This window comes from Populus nigra, chromosome 13, assembly GCF_951802175.1.
Source record: "Populus nigra chromosome 13, ddPopNigr1.1, whole genome shotgun sequence".
Lineage (NCBI taxonomy): Eukaryota > Viridiplantae > Streptophyta > Magnoliopsida > Malpighiales > Salicaceae > Populus > Populus nigra.
This window is the reverse complement of record NC_084864.1, coordinates 4,331,080-4,350,839: the sequence shown is the minus strand read 5'-3', so window position 1 is coordinate 4,350,839 and position 19,760 is coordinate 4,331,080. Positions and strand designations below refer to the sequence as shown.

Genomic DNA, 19,760 nt, shown 5'->3' with positions numbered 1-19,760 from the left:
AGAAAATTTTCAACCAAGGAGATGGAAGGTCTTAAAATCTGGAGTTCGTAGGACATAGAGAATGAGATAAATGCTGTCACAAGCAAACCTTATAAGCAAAGTTTTTGCTTGTTTATTAAGCAACTTTTCTCCTTTTCAATTCGGATTCCTGCCCCTATTTGGAAGACGTCATATTTTCTCAGAATCCTTATTCGATAAGGATTGTGATTATGCATGGTAAATCCAAATCCGATTCAAAACATGATATAAGCAATGCATAAGAGAGGACATAAAATCCGTGAAAACATGAACAAATAAGAACTCTGAAGCGATTAAAGATAGGGTAATATCTTTCCTCGAGTCTAACAATATGGAAGCAGAAACTTCAACAATGAGGCATCTGATCACAGAATGCTTTGAGAACCATGAATATGTGTACGAAGATTTCCACAGTGAGTTTGATTTGTACAAAGAAGGGCATAAGAGCAGGCATGACTTCTACTGCGACATGGCCACTCTTTTTCATGGTCATCAGGATTTGATGGCAGCACTCAAAACACTCTTAACAGGTTCCCAAGAGAATTAATCATTCAGCAGAGAACATGAAGAACTCTTTTGGCTGATATTTGTAATTTCTATAGATGGTGGCAAAATTATTTGGAAACATGAGCTATATTAATTAATTAACAACGTTATTTTTAAGGTAGAGGGTGTTTATTAATTACAGGTTTTTATATTTTCTTTATGCCTCGGACAAAAGTAAGAATATGATTTGAACATCCCTATTCTAGGTGAAATAATTTTTTTTTTTTATTTACGTGGGGTGTCCGGGCCGGTTTACGCGCACCACGACTATTCCTCACGGCCCACTGGACATCCTGCAAGCCCAGGAGCAGGTTAGGCACCGCAAGGGTGACAGGCGTGCACATAGAGGGTCGAACCCGGGACGGGGGCGGAACAAGTCACACGGTTGACCACAGCAGCTAGGCCCTCAAGTGCTAGGCCCACGAAAATTTATTTTCTTAAGTTACTCTGTCTTTGGTGTGCACTAACATGCTTAGGATTTAGTAGTGGTTCAATGCACAGATTTAGAAGGAATTGCAGTTATCAGTTATGTGTGCATTTGCTTAATGTGGGAGAGACTAGAAGAAAAAGAAACACAAAGGTAGCCTACTAATAAATAGAATGATGTTAAAAAAATAAAATAAAATTGATAGTGATATATTGCACTCAAAGGATGTATCAGAACCCCTTCTAACAGCTGAGCGCAGTCGATGTTCGTAGACTAGCTGCTTCGAGTGAATATTCTTCACACGAGAGATCCTGCAAGATAGCCTAATGGAATTGGTGGTGAAGCAACTGTTTCTTTAAAAATTATAAATATGTAGCTAATTATTGATGATTTATCAATTTAGTATTCACGGCTAGAAAATTGATTTTCACCGATGGAATATTTCATCGGTTAGTAAGTTGTATTTCTATCAGTATATGAATAACTGATGGATTCATCGATGGAAACTTGTCATCGACGAGTTTCTTGTTAGTGATATCAGGTTCAAAGTTTCAAAATGTTTCAAAGTTTACCTATAACAAATGCCTATGCTCGGCTATCCATGAATCATTGCATCATTTTTTATCTATCCTTTTTCCTCGTATGTGTTTCCATATATAACTTTATCGGAGTTGGCTCACATCTAATTTGTGTAGCCTGCAAAATAAATTATTAATTAAAATTTGACATAAATAATCACTAACATTTAAAGAAAAATACTTTAAAATAAAGCAGGTTCTTACCACGTGTTTTGCACGGTTAATAAAAGAAAGCGATTTGCTAGCATGCTTACTAATGGAATTGTGAGTCTCCTTATTTCTGTTTGAGGATCTGTTTTTTGACTGCCTTCTAAAACCCTCTAATGTCAAGAACTCTAAATATCTCTTCAAATTACTCTTAGTGATGTAGCGAGGTCAAAATTCTTTCATGTCTCAAAGTCATCTGACTCAACTTTTTTTTTAGCATAGGTGAGTGCGTAAAACTAAAAGTTGTACAGCCTAATTCAAAAATTCATTAAACAAAAGAAATATAATGATGAAAAGGATTATAATTTCACAAAAAAAAAAAATACTTCACTCGTTAAAATTGCGCACCGTATTAAGCTATTTCACCATCATAAAGGTGTGCCATGAATCCATCCAAAACATCATGTGAATGACATCATGTCATGTGCTTGACTGTCTTCAAAGAAATAAGGCTATGTTTATTTCCCAAAAAATGGTTTCCTGAAAATCACTTTCCGAACTTTCCTGTGTTTGTTTGTCATTAAGAAAGTTGGTCAACGAAAAACATTTTCCAGTCAAAGAAAAATTTGCCTTAGTTTTCAGGAAAGTGTTTTCCTGGAAAATTTGGGCGGAAAACATTTTTCGAAAGTTGTGAAAAATTTAGAAATATCATATTATTTGTTGATTATATCAAATTTGGTCCTCAAACTTTTGATTCCTATATATATTTTGTTTTGAATATTTATTTTTTAATTTCATCTCTTAAAATTTAATTTTTATATTAACTTTGGTCCTCATTTTTATAATTATTATTTGCTTTTCTCTTATCATTTTTTTATTGAAATTTTTTATCTATCAAATTTGATCCTCATTCTTTTGATTGTTACTTATTTTATTTGAAATAATTTATGAAATGTTAATTATTATTGTTTTAATTTCTTTGTCTTTCATTTTTTTTTAGATTTGATCTCTATTATTTTGATTATTATTTATTTTATTTGAGATAATTTATAAAATTATATTTTTTTTCAATTTTAATTTCATTCAACTTTTTAATTTGTAAGATTTGTTTCTCATTATTTTAATAAACTTGAGAAAAATAAAACATTAATAAGTTATTTTCCAGCTCATTTTCCATGACATAACCAAGTACTATAAAGTGTTTTCCAACTTATTTTTCATTACACTACCAAACATCAGAAAATAATTCACTTTCCCGAAATTCACTTTCCTGGAATTCACTTTTCAAAAAGAAACTACTTTCCAACAAACAAACGGAGCCTAAATAACATTTGCAACTTAGGAGTAATTCGAAAGTATCTTGGTTTTTTATATGAGAAAAGTGATATTTCTCTATTAGTATTGCGTTTATACCACGTCTGCCCATAAGTCTTACACTCGATTAAATTTGCATCTTTATTATAGTACAACATACAAAAGTTTAGGTATATATCAATTTTTTGTATCCTAAATCAAGGAGTTTCATCATCAATTTTGAAACATAAAAGTTTTCTTTTAACATATTTTCTTCAGGTAAAATGTTTTTTTTTCTCATTCAATAATGTTGTCATAATCGATCTCACTTAACCTATAATCTGACTTGATGGTAAACACTCATGCAATGGCTGATAATTTAGTATGATTTATGTACCTATCCTATAATGGTTCATCAGAATATTTTAAAATTTTAAAAAAAACCTACCTACATCCATATTTGATTCTTCATCAACGCTTAAACCTTCACTTAAATAATCATGATTCATTCTATTTGCATTTATCACAATACTTCTATAACAATTACTACTATCATTTACAACTTCATATGTGTTACTACAACTAAATGTTGTGCCAACAATTCTTTCTAACTTGGTCTTGTTAGGAACATAATGTTCTTTTAGTGCAAACAAACACAGGTATTTCTATAAGAAATTTTTTTTAGAAGACATCATCACAACATTTGATTGGTGAAAGTTTTTTTATTTTTACACTTCATATATAGATATATAATTACTCCTTCACTAATATTCTTTGGATTCAAAAGTGCAAAACTAATAAAACTCTCAACCCTTTTACAATAATCTTTCCTATACAACACTTGGAATGAATCTCGATATATCCAAAAATAATGATCCATTACTTAGAAAACTTATATAGAATATTGATGACAATATTTATTAATAATATAACCATCAATTCAAACTTTTAACTTTGTTAATTAAAAATGAATTCACAATCTAATAACCAATTATCATTTGTATAAAAATTCAATGTTGCGTCAAAATGTAAACTAAATAAATCAAATTAACAACAAGTAATTAGTGCCCAACTAATTATCTATCATTTGTTCAATTCAAACTTATTCAATCTAAATTAATACCTTTTAATTATTATGAATTCCATAAAAAAATTAATTTTCCTAAAATTCACAACTTAACAATAAAACTGACAAAATGTGATTTGTACCCATTAAATAACTCATCAATTCTTCCAGTATAACAACTTAAGTTACAAAATCAAACTCAACTTCATTAAATTATTAACAAATTCAATTTTCCTCAAATCCCAAACAAATTCGAATATACAAATCATATTTCAATACAATAAAATTCTCAATGAAAAAGGTTATAAAACACTTAAATATACAAGCAAACTATAAATACTATACAAAAATAACAATAAATTAACCTAAAATATATATGGGTAGGTTTGCTTACTTTAGAAAGTATTTAGAAAACAATAAACCAAGATAGTGATACTAACACTACTACATGTTGGTTGGCCAAAATTACGAGGATGAGCCTACTTTTAGGGCAAAATAGAGGGAGGGGTTGCTATTTTGATATGCAGATAAAGAGAAAAGAAAAGAAGAAGAATAAAAGAAGATGACACTATTATTGGTTATAACACTTTTAAATTTATCAATACAGTCAATGATAGACATTAGTGACAGAATATTTCCATCGCTAAACTCATTGGTAAATAAAGACATGTCATGTTACTTATGGAGTCACTGATATAATATTTATTGATTTTTTTAATTATTTTTATTATATCGACAATTAATATTTCGCTGCTAATTAAGCAGTAATGTCTAATGGATAGTTTTCATCGCTTGTTTAGACATTATCGACAGAAAATATTTTGTCAGTGATTAAAAAAAATGACCACTTCAGCTTGCAACATGGCCTGTTTAGGATTTTCACCGTTTTGACAAAAATAAACATGTTTTGTGAATTGTTTTGTTGTGATATTGAAGGAAAAATAACATCGTTTTAAAAAAAAATTAATGTTTATATTTATTCCCTCTAATTTAACAATTATCCATTTCAATCACTACATATAAGGTCAATTTCTCAAAATATTGATCATTTATTTAATCATTTAAAAGATAAAATACAGCCATGTATTTGTTTAGTTAAAAAGAAGTAAAAAAAAAATAGAAACTTACTTTTAATATATTTCTTTTTAATTGATAAAACTCTAGAAATTAAATTATTAGATGGTTTAACTAATAAATTTAGCTATCTTAGTTTTCAAAATTTATATTCTCTTATCACATGATTAGTAGATAGGTGGTTGAGCTATGGTGTAGGCTGTCCTAAACGTTTTACAACGTTAAAAAAAAATGCTAAAGCAACGCAAGCATCTCTAAAAAATTAAATTTAAAACCTGGATCATTGACTCCTTTAAGTTAATAACCTTGGCTAATTTAGATAATATAAATGAAAATATAATGAAAATAAATAAGTTGATAGTGAAAACATGTAAAAAAAAAACTTGATCTTAGTACATTCAGGTTAGCATACCAAATTTATGACCTAGTTGTGATACCGGGGCAATCCCGTCAAAAGTAAATTAAATAAAATCATAAAGTTTAACTATCAAACAATCCAATGTTCAGGGGTGAAATTGAAAAAAAAAATAAGAAAAAACAACCAAAGAAAAGACCCCACAAAAAATAGAATAACCCCAGATAAAGAAAAGAAAAAAAACACAACAATCAGTTTTTTTTAATTCAAATATTGAGGGATGAAATTTTAAAAAATCAAATGTTGAAGGATCTTATTTGATAACAAAGTACAAGTTAAATAAAAATATGATAACCCCATAACAAACGAAATGAAAAAAAAATTTCATAGTTCAATTTCTTGCAAATAAAATGTTAAAAGACAAAATTAAAGAAAAGATATAATTAAAAAAGTAAAATAAAAACCCAACCCAAGTCCACTCGAGTCAACATGCAAAATCTATAAACTATCGTGATACCATGGTAGCCCCGTCAAAAATAAATTGAATAAAACTATGAAGTTCAATTATCAAACAACTCAATTTTAAAAGGCAAGACTGAAAATAAAATTAATTTTTTAAAAAAAAAAGCAACGAAAAAACATAATATTCAAGTCAACCCGCTAACCCCATGATTATGGATACAAGATTGGGATAATCTCATAGTAAGAAAACTATATAAAAAAAACACACAAAAACTAATTCTCAATAAATCAAATGTTGAAAGATAAAATTAAAAAAAAATCAACTATAAAAAAAAAAACCTTAAAAAACACCAAAGTCAGTCTATGTTAACCTCGAAATAGTTATGGTGTTCTTGATTTTTTTTAGGGTTTTGACTTATGACAAACTTCTTTATTCTCTGTTCATATTTGTGTTAATTAGTATCAGAGCCTAACAATCTTGGGTGATTATTTTGTTTTGCTATGCGCTACAGAATAACCATAGTTGGAAGAAATTGTAGAACATGATGTATTTATATATGCGAGCCATCCAAGAAAAGACATCCATAAACTATTTTGTTATTTTCATCTATGTCAATTGTTCTAATTTGAAATCTTGGTGGTGTGACTCATAATGAAATGGCTCACACAGAGATATTGTGTTAGAGATCTATACCGAGGCAACTCACACACAATTGTTATGTTAAGGACTATGATGGATATCCCGCACAAAGATGTTAGAAACCAATAATAGAATAGACCACACAAAAAGATTTTCTTGATGGTGGACATTTTTTAATTAAAAACTGAACTCAAAAACGATTTCATTTCAACCCGAGAAAATTGATATAGGAGCTTTTTTAGGTGAATAGATTTTTTTAATTTATATTATGATCCTTTTCTAGTTCTTTTCCTATTCAAAGTTTATTTTTTTCTTATAGTATTATTATGATTTTCTATTTTTTATATATAAAAAGTAATGTAATAGCCCTTTAAAAATTAAAGACATAAAATTAAAAATTAAAGACAAAAGAATAATATGGGTATCTCCCTATAATTATGTTATTTTTAATTTTTGAAAAATTTGATATATAACAAACCCTTTTCATTATTCGCATTCATTCTCATCATATTATATATCTCAGAAGTGTTAAATCCACTTCATGCTCTCACCAAATATTTTGAAGAAGCAACAAATATTTGGGTAATCTTTCATTTGAAGTGATGTTGAAAAACAAAATGACAAACAAGGATTTTTTTTTTTAGTCTATTGAGATGGATATGAAAAATAGAAACGTTATGATTATAAAGAAATATATGAAATTTGACAAATGAATAAAAAAAAAAAGCCATATTTGAATGGTTATTTCGTAAAACAAATGGACTCGATATATATAATAAAATTGTAATTATTTGAAAAAGTTCAGGTATAGTTTTATCATCCACAAACTAACAATTAATAGCTAAATTGTGACCACATATTTAGCTTTTAGAATTTTACTAAACACTTCTGCCTATAGATAATTAATAGCTAATTGTGGCAACACATTTCAGACAATAACTATGATCTTGATTTGACCGTACACTCTCAGTTGATATAATTGTGGCAACACATAAAAATCCTCCAGTACTTCCTGCAAAGCAGGAATTGAAACAATTTCAACATTGATATAATCTTCTGTTTTTTCTGTTCAACTGTCGATTGTTTGACTCAGAAGTCATTGAAACAGCATCATTGAATAACTTTGCTACTTTTATGTTAGTGTTTCTAAAACAGGAAATGAAAATCTACTGTGGCATTTTCAAAGACAGTCAATTCAAAAAATTCAAAGGGAAAAAAAAAGGCTATGATGAAAATGCAAAGCACTTGTAGTCTGACGAGTGCATCTTCCCACAGCTTGCTCAGGCCGGCAACTCGAGCTTCACGTTGTTCTTCCAGCTGCAACACAAAAATAAAATCTCATTTTCTCTAATCATCAGCACAAGACTGGATGCTTTCCCAAGAGATTGAAGGACTTACCTCTGGAAATAATAGTAAAAGAAATCAGCATACAACAATGTCTGAACAAGTCCTGATATCCAAGCTGCAATGACATTTAGATAGTCAAATATTAGTATGAAACTTTTACAGGGATGTGCCTATAAATGCACGTACAAAGGGTGACATACTTATCCAATGGACATAGTGTGGCTCTGTGAAGAAGCGATAAACCCAGTTTAATATGTACAATGCTCTGTATGCCCTGCAGCATATAAGACTAAAGTGGTTAACAGAAATCCAATTGTTAATCGTTGGATAAAGTGGAATGAGTATGCAGAATATTAAGTTACAAACAAAATCAGCTTTTCAGATAAAAAAACATAGGAAAAAATAGATAGAGAAATGACATTAATATATGGAACCAAGATAGGATGTACTCAAACTGTAACACACAAAAACACCATGTTGATCCAAGATTAAAACAAGGATTATGTAATAAGGCATACCCAAGGAGAAAAACATATTGTCCCGTCAGATTGTCAATATTTCTTGTCCTCTGCAACAAGACTAGTTGAGGAAGTATGGCCACTGCTTCCAGATACAAGGAGAATGCCCACATTACCTGGACAACCATATTTCAAGATACATCAAAGTCAAAATATATGGCTGACAAGAATAGCATAGGCCCAATCAATCTTAAAAGTGCACACACAGATGCATGAGGTCATATATGTTTGTATGTGTACATGCACTTATCACATTGCTGTTAACATCTTGGACAAACAATATGTGAACCGAAGCATTCCAAAATAATTAGGCGGAACAAAAATATTACCTCTATAAAGGTAAATTTCTCATGTATAAGCAAGGCCAAAATAAGGCAGGGTAGCACAATAAAAAAATGCCGAAAGGTGTCATGATCCTTATCATAAGATCTCCGAACCAACTTGTGGTGTCGCATGTACCAAACAATTGAGAATGAGCTTCCCAGGAAAATCAATTTCATCACCGTATTATAGAATGAGACATAACTGGTGAACATATCCAAGTAGCGAGAGGCAAAAACAAGAGCATAGAGTTCCTGGGTCTTTAGAGAAATACCTGCAAATACACAGGGAAGTCAAAATTCTAAGACCGAAAATCTGAAAGCCAAAACAGTTTGTCATAGTGAGAAAGAAAATTTGGACAAATAACTAGGAAAGAGAGAGCTCCTACTTAAAAGGTGCAAAGCAGATGCATTTAGTTGAATGAAAAGGCTCAAGACCCGTTAGTTTGGCTTTTTATTATGCACACACAATAATTTAGATATGAGTCTAGGTGTGCATGACAAGTTGAAATGGGACAAATCTCTCCTGCTTGCATAATCCTGTTTTAAGAATCCTGTTTTAAGAACATCACAAACACATTATAGCAAGTTCTATGGAAGAATTTCTCAATCTAACCACACAAGCACAATTGCAATTGAGCTAGGAAATGGCTGCCAGGAGTAGATGACTAAGAAACCCAACACATCCACTCCTTGTGAAAAACAGACAGCAAGAAAAACTATTTCCCTTTCATATTCCTAGTTCTATTGGATGGTCACCAGCAATTTATTCCATAATAACAACTACAACTAAAGCATAAATGAGTAGCCCAACCCTCTCATATTCTTCCAGATTGGTTTTATCCCTCCAGAGGAAGAAATATTTTATCTTTTGCAATCTGCTGTACAAAAACAACGAAAATGGAGATCATACCAGACCAAAATACCACCGGTAATCAGCTATTTTATTTCTAATAACTCAGCAAAATTATAATCAGAAATCCAGGTAAATCAGAAATACAATTGATTTAGCAATGTGGATTAAAACAAAATTCAATCAGCAGAAGCTTTGTTGCCCCCTTTAGCAAATTAGAGAATCAACATCATCACTAATATGCAAAACACCTTCCAACCTTCAATCAAATTCACCCTTATTGATTTCCAACTACACTGCAATGATCTGAATCAATTTGTAATTCATCCAAGGCAATACGTTTCAACAATCTTTTTATAATTTTGAGCTATTCTAATCTTATTAACTTCTTGCTCTTTCAAATTGATGTGGAAATCTCACTCTTTTTCGAATTTTGTTTCACAGGCCATATCTTTTTCAACAACCCCTGCTACTATTACAGTTTCCCATGATAAGATTCAGTCCAACATTACACTCAGGGACTACATAGTTCCATGCCATATTACCATTTCTCAGTTGTTTGTAGTTACAGTTTTACTTGCATTGTAACCCTGATTGCTATCACACAAACATCTCCCCTAAAGACTATGCAAACATCAGGAGACAAAGTTCACTGGTGGATAGAGGGCTCATTTAATTATCTATCAAGTCTTTAAGCTACTATAAATCATGCCAAAACATTCTCTCTCTAATGTATCCTCCTGTCCTCGTCCAACACCAACATGAACACAGCTAATCATATCATCTAACCAACGAAAGTCATAGCCAAAAGAATTGTAAAATGCATTCAAATCAAGCACAACACTCCTCTCCCAATCTATCTATTAACCAAAAAAAGAACCCATTTTGAGTCCATAAAATCAAACAAAACCCTATTATTACTTCCACCTACAACAACCCATTTCACCAAAACACAAACCCAGTATGAAAAGAAGCAGAAACCCAGTTATCATTTACAACAAAGATACAAACTTTCAAACAGAATACAAAATCTAAACCAAACCCATTAACATAAACACGGCGAAAAAAGCAGAAAAACCGAAACTTCTACTACTTACCAGCACAGGATTTGATAGTATGGATCTTAAGGAGCAAAACAAGGACACTAGCCAAATGGGTCATGTCCCCCGCTAATCTGAATATATTCATCTTTTCCCTCTCTACGTATATATGTGTGTGTATAATTTAGTGTGTTTTTTTCTTTTTCGGGTCCTGATTAGATCAATCGGAAAAGGCTTTGTCTTGAAGATCCACGGCAGCTCCTTTTTTTGCAGATCTCTCAGATTGACTCAAGGAGAAAATGAATATTTCTGGCCTCTTTTTTTTTATTTCTTTTTGTTTAATTTACTTCTTTTTCAGCTCCTCCATTTTAGGAGAGTGATAAATGATGGTAATATAATTTAAAGGGCCCAACATGGATGGGCTTTTGCCCACTTAGATTTTGGATTCCCGGTTAGACGACATGTCCATAGAAGGGCAAGTCTTGTTTGCTTTTTATGTGAAGAAATTGAAAATGGAAATGCCACGTCAAAATCAAAAGTCTTAGGCTCCAGAAAAATATGAGCAGTATAATCCGAAATATTTGAAGTTATTTTTTAAGGTAAATACAAAAGGTAGGAATAAGAATAAATACACAGGGCCTCCAAGCTTTTTAGATCGGAAAAAAGCAAGAGTTGGTATGAAATTTCTGAAATAGTTTTGTATTAATAGTTTGAAGTTTACAAGATTTTTGCATGTCACTTGCAATTTTCTTTACATGAACTTATTTTTTACATCCCAAAATCACAAATATGTTGAGAAGTGTTATGTCAACAAATATATAATCTAAATTATTGGGAAAGTTTTGATAAGATTAATACTATTTTTTTTTATTTGTGGTTGTTAGAGAATAATATAAATCATATTTTGAAGTCTCACCTAACCGTTTAAACTTTTAGGTTGTGTTCATTTTTAACATAATATTAAAATTTTAATTATTCAAATAATTATGAGTTTAAATTTTACTACCTTCATTCTAAAAATTTCAGTTTTTTAGATGAGATAGTTCTTTAACAGTAGTTATGATAGTAAATCTTCCTTGCTGATAATGTCCTAAAAATCTAAATAGCTTAGAAACAAGGTTTGAGGTTGGATAATCAATTAATCAATTGGTCCTAACAATTTCATCTAATCTTCACAGCCATGGTTGATAGCTTATGCTTGATGCTTGGTAGGTCAAGGTGGCTTGTGGCTAGTACCTACACAAGATTCTTTTTTTATAAAAGTAAGGACTCTCTAATGTTTAAATAAGTATATTTTTAGAAAGAGAAAGTACAATATTATTCTAAAGAGAGATACCCTGAAAATATATATATATATATATATATATATATATATATATATAATAAAGATTGTGAACCTTTATCTTGAAGAATTCATGGTATATTTATAGCCCATGGGTTATGTCCTTTTGTAAAGAGGGAAGGACTGAAAAGTCCTCTGTTATTGGTAATATTAATGAGGAACAAATATCATTTGCATATCATTAATGAAATAGTAAGTATAGTAGATCTCTTTAGAGACCTTTTGTGTACCTATAAGTATAGAAAAATTATTATATCGGATATGAATGACTTGTATAATTGTTCTAGATGGAAAGACATGACAGTTTATCATATATACAATACTTTTTAATTTAAAGGATCGTTTAGAATTACACATATAACCTTAGAACATGATAATGGTTGAATCCAAATGTTCTGGGTTTGACATGTTTTCTAAACCTATATAATCTTGGGCTTGGTTGACTACCAAACTCAAGTCCTTTAAGTCTGATATGTTTGTTAAACCCACATAGCTTTGAATTTGGTTGATTGTTAAGTTCAAGTCCTTTGGGTCTGATATTTTTAACAAGCTCGCATTACCTTAAGTTTGGTTAACTGCTGAACTCAAGTGCTTTATTTTGTCAGGCTCGCGTTATCTTAAACTTGATTTATTGTCGAATATAAGTCCTTTTGGTTTGACATGTTTATCAAACTCATTTTGTTTTTTAAAAATTTTTTATTTATAAAAAACTATAACAAAAAATCTTATTTCATCACTCACAAATTAAAGTATGTCAAAGTTATGTTTTAATTATGTGGATGACTCCAATATGGCTAAATAGTTGACAAATATATCTAGGTGTTTTAGCATATTTTGTAGTTGTAATAGTAATGTAATTATAATAGATGTTATTTTATTACTAGAATTAATTATTTTATTTACAATGTTAGATATAACTTGGAATTAATGCGATTTTTTGAATAATTGACAAATATAAGAATTAGCAAACTTAAATGTTTAATGGTATTTACTATTATTTCATCTATATCAACATATGATGCATAAAAAAGATTATTGTTACATGATGTGAGAATTGTCATACCATTATCTATTATTTTATTTAATTCAGCTTTCAATTCATGAACAATGCCAGCATTAGCTGTTTGGGATAGGATAGAACACAGTAGAGTTGTTCATAAGCCAGGCAGCCCGATGGTATGGACTAGGACATAACGGTTTTGGATAAGCCTTGGCTGAGATTTCTAGCTTATGGATAGAATAGTGTTTGAGAATGTCGAATAAATTGTGTTTTAAAATTTTTTGATTTTTTATTTAAAATAAAAATATTATTTTTTCAGATCGTATTAATATACTGATGTTAAAAATAATTTTTTAAAAAAAACTTTATTTTAATGTATTTCTGAATGAAAAACATTTTGAATTACCTTCACCACCAGTATCACAATCCCAAACAAATTAAAGGTGTATTTGATATATTTTTTGTTTTTGTTTTTGTTTTTATATGATTTCTAAAAGTATTTTCTACTTGAAAAATTATTAAATTAGTGTTTTTTATGATTCGATGTACTAATATCAAAAATTAAAAAATAATAATTTTAACATATTTTTAAATAAAAAATATATTTTAAAAAGTAATTTCCATCTTAATCCCAAACACCCCTTTATAGTCTAAAAGGCATATTCCCTCCTTTGTACACCGCCGCCCGCCGCCGCCGCTCATGTCTTTTTCACCAATTGACATTGCTTCTTCTTTACTTGAGAAGCCTGGATCTTCAAGTCAGCCATTCATGATAACCTGAAGCCCTCTTCTTCACACTAAAGCATGTACATGTGGGTTTCCTTGCCGCCGGATATACCCTCATGATAGCCACAAGCGTAAGGATTGGTAATCGTTTTTAATATATATTTCTTAATTTTTTTAATTTAATTTATTTATTTATTCACTCCTTGATTTTTGTAGGTGCTTGGTACTGTGCTCCAACTATATTTTTAAAAAATCTTGAATTGTTTTTTAATTCAATTATTTTTTTAGTATTTTTAAATTTTTTTGATGTGCAAAAAATAAAAAAATTATTTTAATATATTTTTAAGTGAAAAACACTTTGTAAAATAATTTATACCGTTATCTCAAATATTCTTTTAGCAATGATAATGAAAGCAGAATTGATTCGGCACCGGCCAACATGTTATAACTACAATACATGTGACCGTATAAAAATACAAGCGCTAATATAATCTGTATTTTTAAATCAAAAATATTATTTTATATTATAAATATATACCTGCATTGTCAAATAAATATTAAGTATAAGGGAGTGTGATTGAATCATACTTTTTAAAAATTAATGTTTTTTCTCACATTAATTACTAAAATCTTGGTTTTTATAGAGTAAGTTTCTATTTTCAAAACATGCATTTAACCTAAGGTTTCCTATAAATCATGCAAAAAAAATAATTATATAAATGTAATTTAAAGGAAAAGGGATAAAAGGAGATTGTTCGATGCATATAATGAATACATCCAAAAAGACACATTTATTAATTTACAAAAACAAAGTTAAATCCTAGAAATAATATTTGTTGTCTAAATAAGAAATTGACTTGGGTATCAATATCTTTCTTTTCTTTTTTGTAAATTTATTCCATTCCAAAAAAGAAATATGTTGTTTATATGAGATCATAAATTTCAAGAATAAATAAGATATTATTTTTTAAAAGTAAAAATAAAAATCCAAGAAATATCATTAATTTGCATGGAAATGACTAATAAGATATTATTCAATCACTATTTATTATTCATTTTTCTCATTGTAATCTCAAGCATGATATTTCACTCCCATATGCAACCAACAAATTATCCTCTTAAGTTAATGTAAGTTTGGCTTATTTAAACACAACTCTTCTAATAATTGAAGCCTTTTTGACAATTCAAATGTGAGGCTCAGAGCATCTTGCTACTCTATCATGTAAGATACTTAGACATTTCAATGTATATAATCACAATTGAATTTACTTAGATTAAGTACATGAAATATTATTCATTTGCTTCTTCTTTTTTAATTTATTTGTGAACATTGATTTTGATTAATTTTTTCCCTTTTTACGATGAGTGTTATTGAAGATGGCCAATTTCTCATTCAAAGTATTTTTAAACCAATTTCTATATAGGCTTTTTGAGATTTTTAATATTCTTTAATATCTATCTTTATGAATTTATATACCAATGACATAAAAAGCTTCACTCAATTCCTTCGTCTTAAAGTTTTGATAAAGAAATTACTTTGTCTTATATAGTAAACACAAGTCACAACTTGTAAGTAAAATATAAATTATATATAAGATAAGAAAAATGTATTTCCTCCCACAAGCCTTTAGATATATCCTCTTAATAATGCTCTCAATAAAACAATATGAGATAATAACATATAAAACTTAATATATAAAACTTAATGTAATATTTTCAGGAGGCTTATTTTAACCTATATATAGACTTCTTTAACTTACAAACCAAGTGACTATTTGTGTCATCGCAAAAAACAAAATTCAAGCTTCATCTAAATTTTTATTTAACAGTATTGCTTTCATATTCATCTTATTGTTACCCATTTCTGACTCCATAAAAAATTTAAAAGAAAAATGAAAAAAATACAAAAGGATACATGAAGAAAGCTTGAAAGATTACTCAAGTTGATGGTAAATGACCAGAATAACAAATAGAAAAGTTGGAGGACCAGAATGTATAAAATTGAAAAATTAGCACCTCAATTCTAATTGACAAAAAGCCTCATTGGTAAGAATGTTTTATTTGGGGTAAATAAATACAAATTTGGATGAGTATGGACTTAATAAGGATTTTAAAAGGCTTAATTAATTTTATTGAGGACTTAATTGCAAGGAAAATCAGTTTTTAATAGTCAATTTAGGTGTTAATCGGAAGAAATCAAAGTTTGGTGACTGAAATTGGACTTTGAAAAGTTTAATTGGTCAAGTCAGGGGCTTAATTATGAAAGCAAATTAAAGTTTGATAGTCAATTAGGGGTTTGATTGAAGAAATTCAAAACCAAGGACCAAATCATAAAAGACACGAGACTTCAGGGGCTAAAATTTACCAAACCATGAGCCAAATTGAAAAAAATTAAAAGTTCAATGGTCTATTGAAGGTCAAATTGCACATATCAAAAACTTTAATTTCAAAAAAATAAAGGTGAAATGAAAAAAAATTCCTAACTACAAAATGAGAATGATCAAGGTGATTTTCCCTAAAATAAACATAATATTTACATGTCTTTTGATTCCTTTAAATGATCATATGTTTTTTTTACCAAAACTGGTAAGTTGTGATGTTAAAAACTAAAAAAATACACATAATTTCAGTATTGGACCACTAATATTAAAATAGATGTAATTGTTTCCAAAAAACTCAGAATCGTGAATAGTAAAGTTATCTAGAAACTAGACTTTCAAAGCTTTCAAAAAATATAAGAAATGTTGTTTGATTCTTCCTAAGCATGTCTAGTTTAATCTATAAAATTGGCCTATTTGTATTAATAATTATTTTTGGACTAGTCTATTGATTTGTGATCTAAATTTCTCCTTGATATATACTTATATGGGCTAAGTGATAAGACAAGAATTGTAACCCATTAATTTATCTTTCTAATACAATAAGAATTATTAAGTTTCCCAACTAAAAGTAAAGTTATGTCTAAAATATTAGGGTTATCTAAAAAAAGAGAATTTTCTTATTAAAATAGGAAAATTGTAAATTTTCTTAGAATGTCTCTACTTTTCATTTTTTTTATTTGGATAATTTTACATGAATAAATTCTAGTTAAATTTTGATTTTTCTTCAAAGACCTTCATATTCTGATATTATTCACTCAAATCTAACACAAAGATAAAATAAATAAAATTAAACATGAAAACATGAAAAATATTTTAAAAAAGTAATGAGTACAAAATCTAAATGAGTACAAAATATGTATATAGTTTGAGCTCATCAACTAGAGAGAAGATTTCATGTTAATTTATACCTTTATTTTGGGTATAATATTTAGCTATAAATCTAGCTTTATATTTCTTGATATTACTATAAAAATTCCTTTTGGTTTCATAAACCCATTTGTAGTCAACAATTACATATCTTTTTGGTAATTTGACCGGGTCTTAGACTTGATTTTTAAACTTTGATTTAATTTTGTTTTCCTTTATGACATTATATTACTAGACGGATTTTCCCCCATTATATTACTTTGACATTTAATTTTGGTAATTTTGTTTTCCTTTATGACATTATATATATATATATATATATATATATATATATATATATATATATATATATGTTTAGAGTGAGAGTGAGAGAGAGAGAGAGAGAGGAAAATCACTCTTGCTAATATCCTTAAGAAATTTTATATTTATTGCCTCTACCATTCATGTATTATAAGAAGGATATAAATACCATTCATGTATTATAATAAATTTTATATCCTAGATTTTAGTACATAATCTATAAAATATCTACTAATTATTCTTGGGTTTAATTTTTTTTTTGAGAATTATAAATTATTATCTCAACAAGATTACCGCATACATGTGTATAATTTAAATTGGGTTTTCATTAATTCTATAACTCAAAAGTTGTCTTTGAGATAACCTTAGATGAAATCTTGTTTAAAATTAACATTGTGGTCTTTAAAGCTTCACTTTATAAGGATAATAGCATATTATAATTACTAATTATACTTCTTGCAATATTCATAAGAGTACGGCTCCTTTCAACTACATTATTTTGTTATAGTGTGCTAGGTGCAATAATACTCTCTTTTTTAAGCAAATTTATAAATGAACTCAAAATTTATATATATGTAAGTATACCTGGCATAAGACAATCTTGATGATTTTTTCCTTGTGTTTATTTAGTTTAGCTTTAAAGGATTTTAAATCATTAATTACTTCAATCTTATTAATATAAGATATAAGATAGTGGTACATAATTCTGAAAGGTATAGCTTAACTAGTCAGATTTTAGGTTTGTTTTCTAGAGATGACAGTTTGAGTCTTATAAATCTCAGGGCCATTGGAGGTTTATATGGTCATTAACTTCAGGGTCCGTGGGATTAGTTGAGATTCACGCAAACTGATCCAAACATTTACATTAATAATAATAATAATAAAAAGATAGCAGTACATAAATCTAGTACGTACAAAACTTAAAAATATGCTGATATCATACCCAGAACCTCATCAAAATGTACAAAACTTAAGTCGGGTGTGTGGAAGTAGAGAATGCGAACAAAGGCATGAACTCTAATACTTTTGTTTGTTTGGTCTCACATGAAAATTGTGCATATGAGCCTATCATATGGTCCCTTTGTGATGCTGTGCTGCGTCAGGTATCATGGTGCCTAGCGAGCGGAGCGGCCAATACTCTTCTTTTGTCCAAAATATAGGCTTTTTCACCCTGTTCGCATTCTTTCTTTTGTTTTCAGCTACTTGTCTCTAGCCTACAAAGAAATGTCAACTTTCATAAATGACATTAGCATATCCGTTTCAATAGTTTCGTTTTTTATTTAATATAAATATTCGGATTAATTTTGATGTATCTTAAATAATTTCAAGATAAACTTTCAATAACTCTGAAAAAACTCTAACTCGTGATTATTTAGGAATAAACTCAAAACCTGACTAATTAAGCCACCCTTCAAGATTTATAGTTCTATTTTTTGCTTCTTGTGGCTTTAGTAGTTTGTTTACGTGATTCAACCATGTTTTTTTAACAAATCTTAAGTTTTTTTTTGGTGTTTCAAATTAATTTTTTTAATGTTTTAAAATTATCTTGATATATTAATATTAAAAATAAATTTTATTTTGATATATATTTAAATAAAAAAATACTTTACTTTATAAAAAAACTACGTAAGTGCCAACTTATCTTCTCCGAGGGACCCTATTCTATGAGATCATGCACTCCATGTATTTTGATCGATGTGACTATGAAAAACAAAACGTAAGATGAGTGGATTAGAAGAAGGGTGCTGTCTAAGTAGATGAAGAGCATATATTATGCAAGTTAAATCCATGCCAATAATTGTAGTGCATGGCCTTAATTATTATTAAAGTTTCTTGCCTGTTGTGCTTCGACATCTCCCTTGTTAAAGTTTTTTATTGGGATTTTTGCCTTTTATAGTCGATGATGGTTGGTCACTTATGAAAAATCGAGGTCAAAGTGTATAATTACTATCATTTTAGGAAGGAGAGAAGTTGTTTGTATTTGCGTTTTAAATTTTTTTATTAGTTTTAAATTAATTTTATTTGATATTTTTAAATCGTTTTGATATGTTTATGTTAAAAATAATTTTTAAAAACTAAAAAAATATTATTTTAATATATTTCTAAATAAAAAATACTTTAAAAAAAATCATAAATGTATCAATTTAATCTAATTCCATGCTGTAATGGCGATAAACTAATCTTAAAAAAAAAAAAAAAAACTTTGGCAAATTGATTTTCTTGCCCCACGTCATAAACCCACCAAGAATATGCACTCTTGTAAAAGAGAGGAAGAAACTGAAAAGACACAAGCTACCTTACCTAGTGGAGCTCAAAACGAGGATTTTGCAAGAATCCAAGTAAACAAATAAGATAACTTCTCGTGCCAAACGGCTACAAAGCCCTTCCCATGCTTCTGTTCTTGTCCACATGCATGCCACCTTTTACATATCTCCAAAGCGCATAGGCATATAATAAATA

At 29.0% G+C, this 19,760-nt stretch overlaps 1 protein-coding gene across 1 annotated transcript; it reads right to left on the bottom strand.

Annotated features, from left to right (window-relative positions):
* Window positions 1–7,532: 7,532 nt before the first annotated feature.
* Window positions 7,533–11,042, bottom strand: LOC133670525 (ER lumen protein-retaining receptor). The gene is made up of 6 exons (XM_062091034.1): window positions 10,742–11,042; window positions 8,801–9,066; window positions 8,472–8,587; window positions 8,154–8,227; window positions 8,005–8,068; window positions 7,533–7,923 (listed from the first exon to the last, which is right to left on the bottom strand). The coding sequence occupies exons 1-6, from the start codon at window positions 10,830–10,832 to the stop codon at window positions 7,887–7,889; spliced, it is 648 nt and encodes a 215-aa protein (XP_061947018.1). The 5' UTR covers window positions 10,833–11,042; the 3' UTR covers window positions 7,533–7,886.
* Window positions 11,043–19,760: the final 8,718 nt, after the last annotated feature.

What these genes read in the sequence shown, in the direction of transcription:
- LOC133670525 (XM_062091034.1), bottom strand. Translation starts at nt 10,832, where the DNA reads ATGAATATATTCAGATTAGCGGGGGACATGACCCATTTGGCTAGTGTC. An exon ending in AGAAATTTACCTTTATAGAG is followed by an intron (nt 8,588 to 8,800) that starts GTAATATTTTTG and finishes ATGGTTGTCCAG; the next exon opens with GTAATGTGGGCATTCTCCTT. An exon ending in CAATATGTTTTTCTCCTTGG is followed by an intron (nt 8,228 to 8,471) that starts GTATGCCTTATT and finishes TATATGCTGCAG; the next exon opens with GGCATACAGAGCATTGTACA.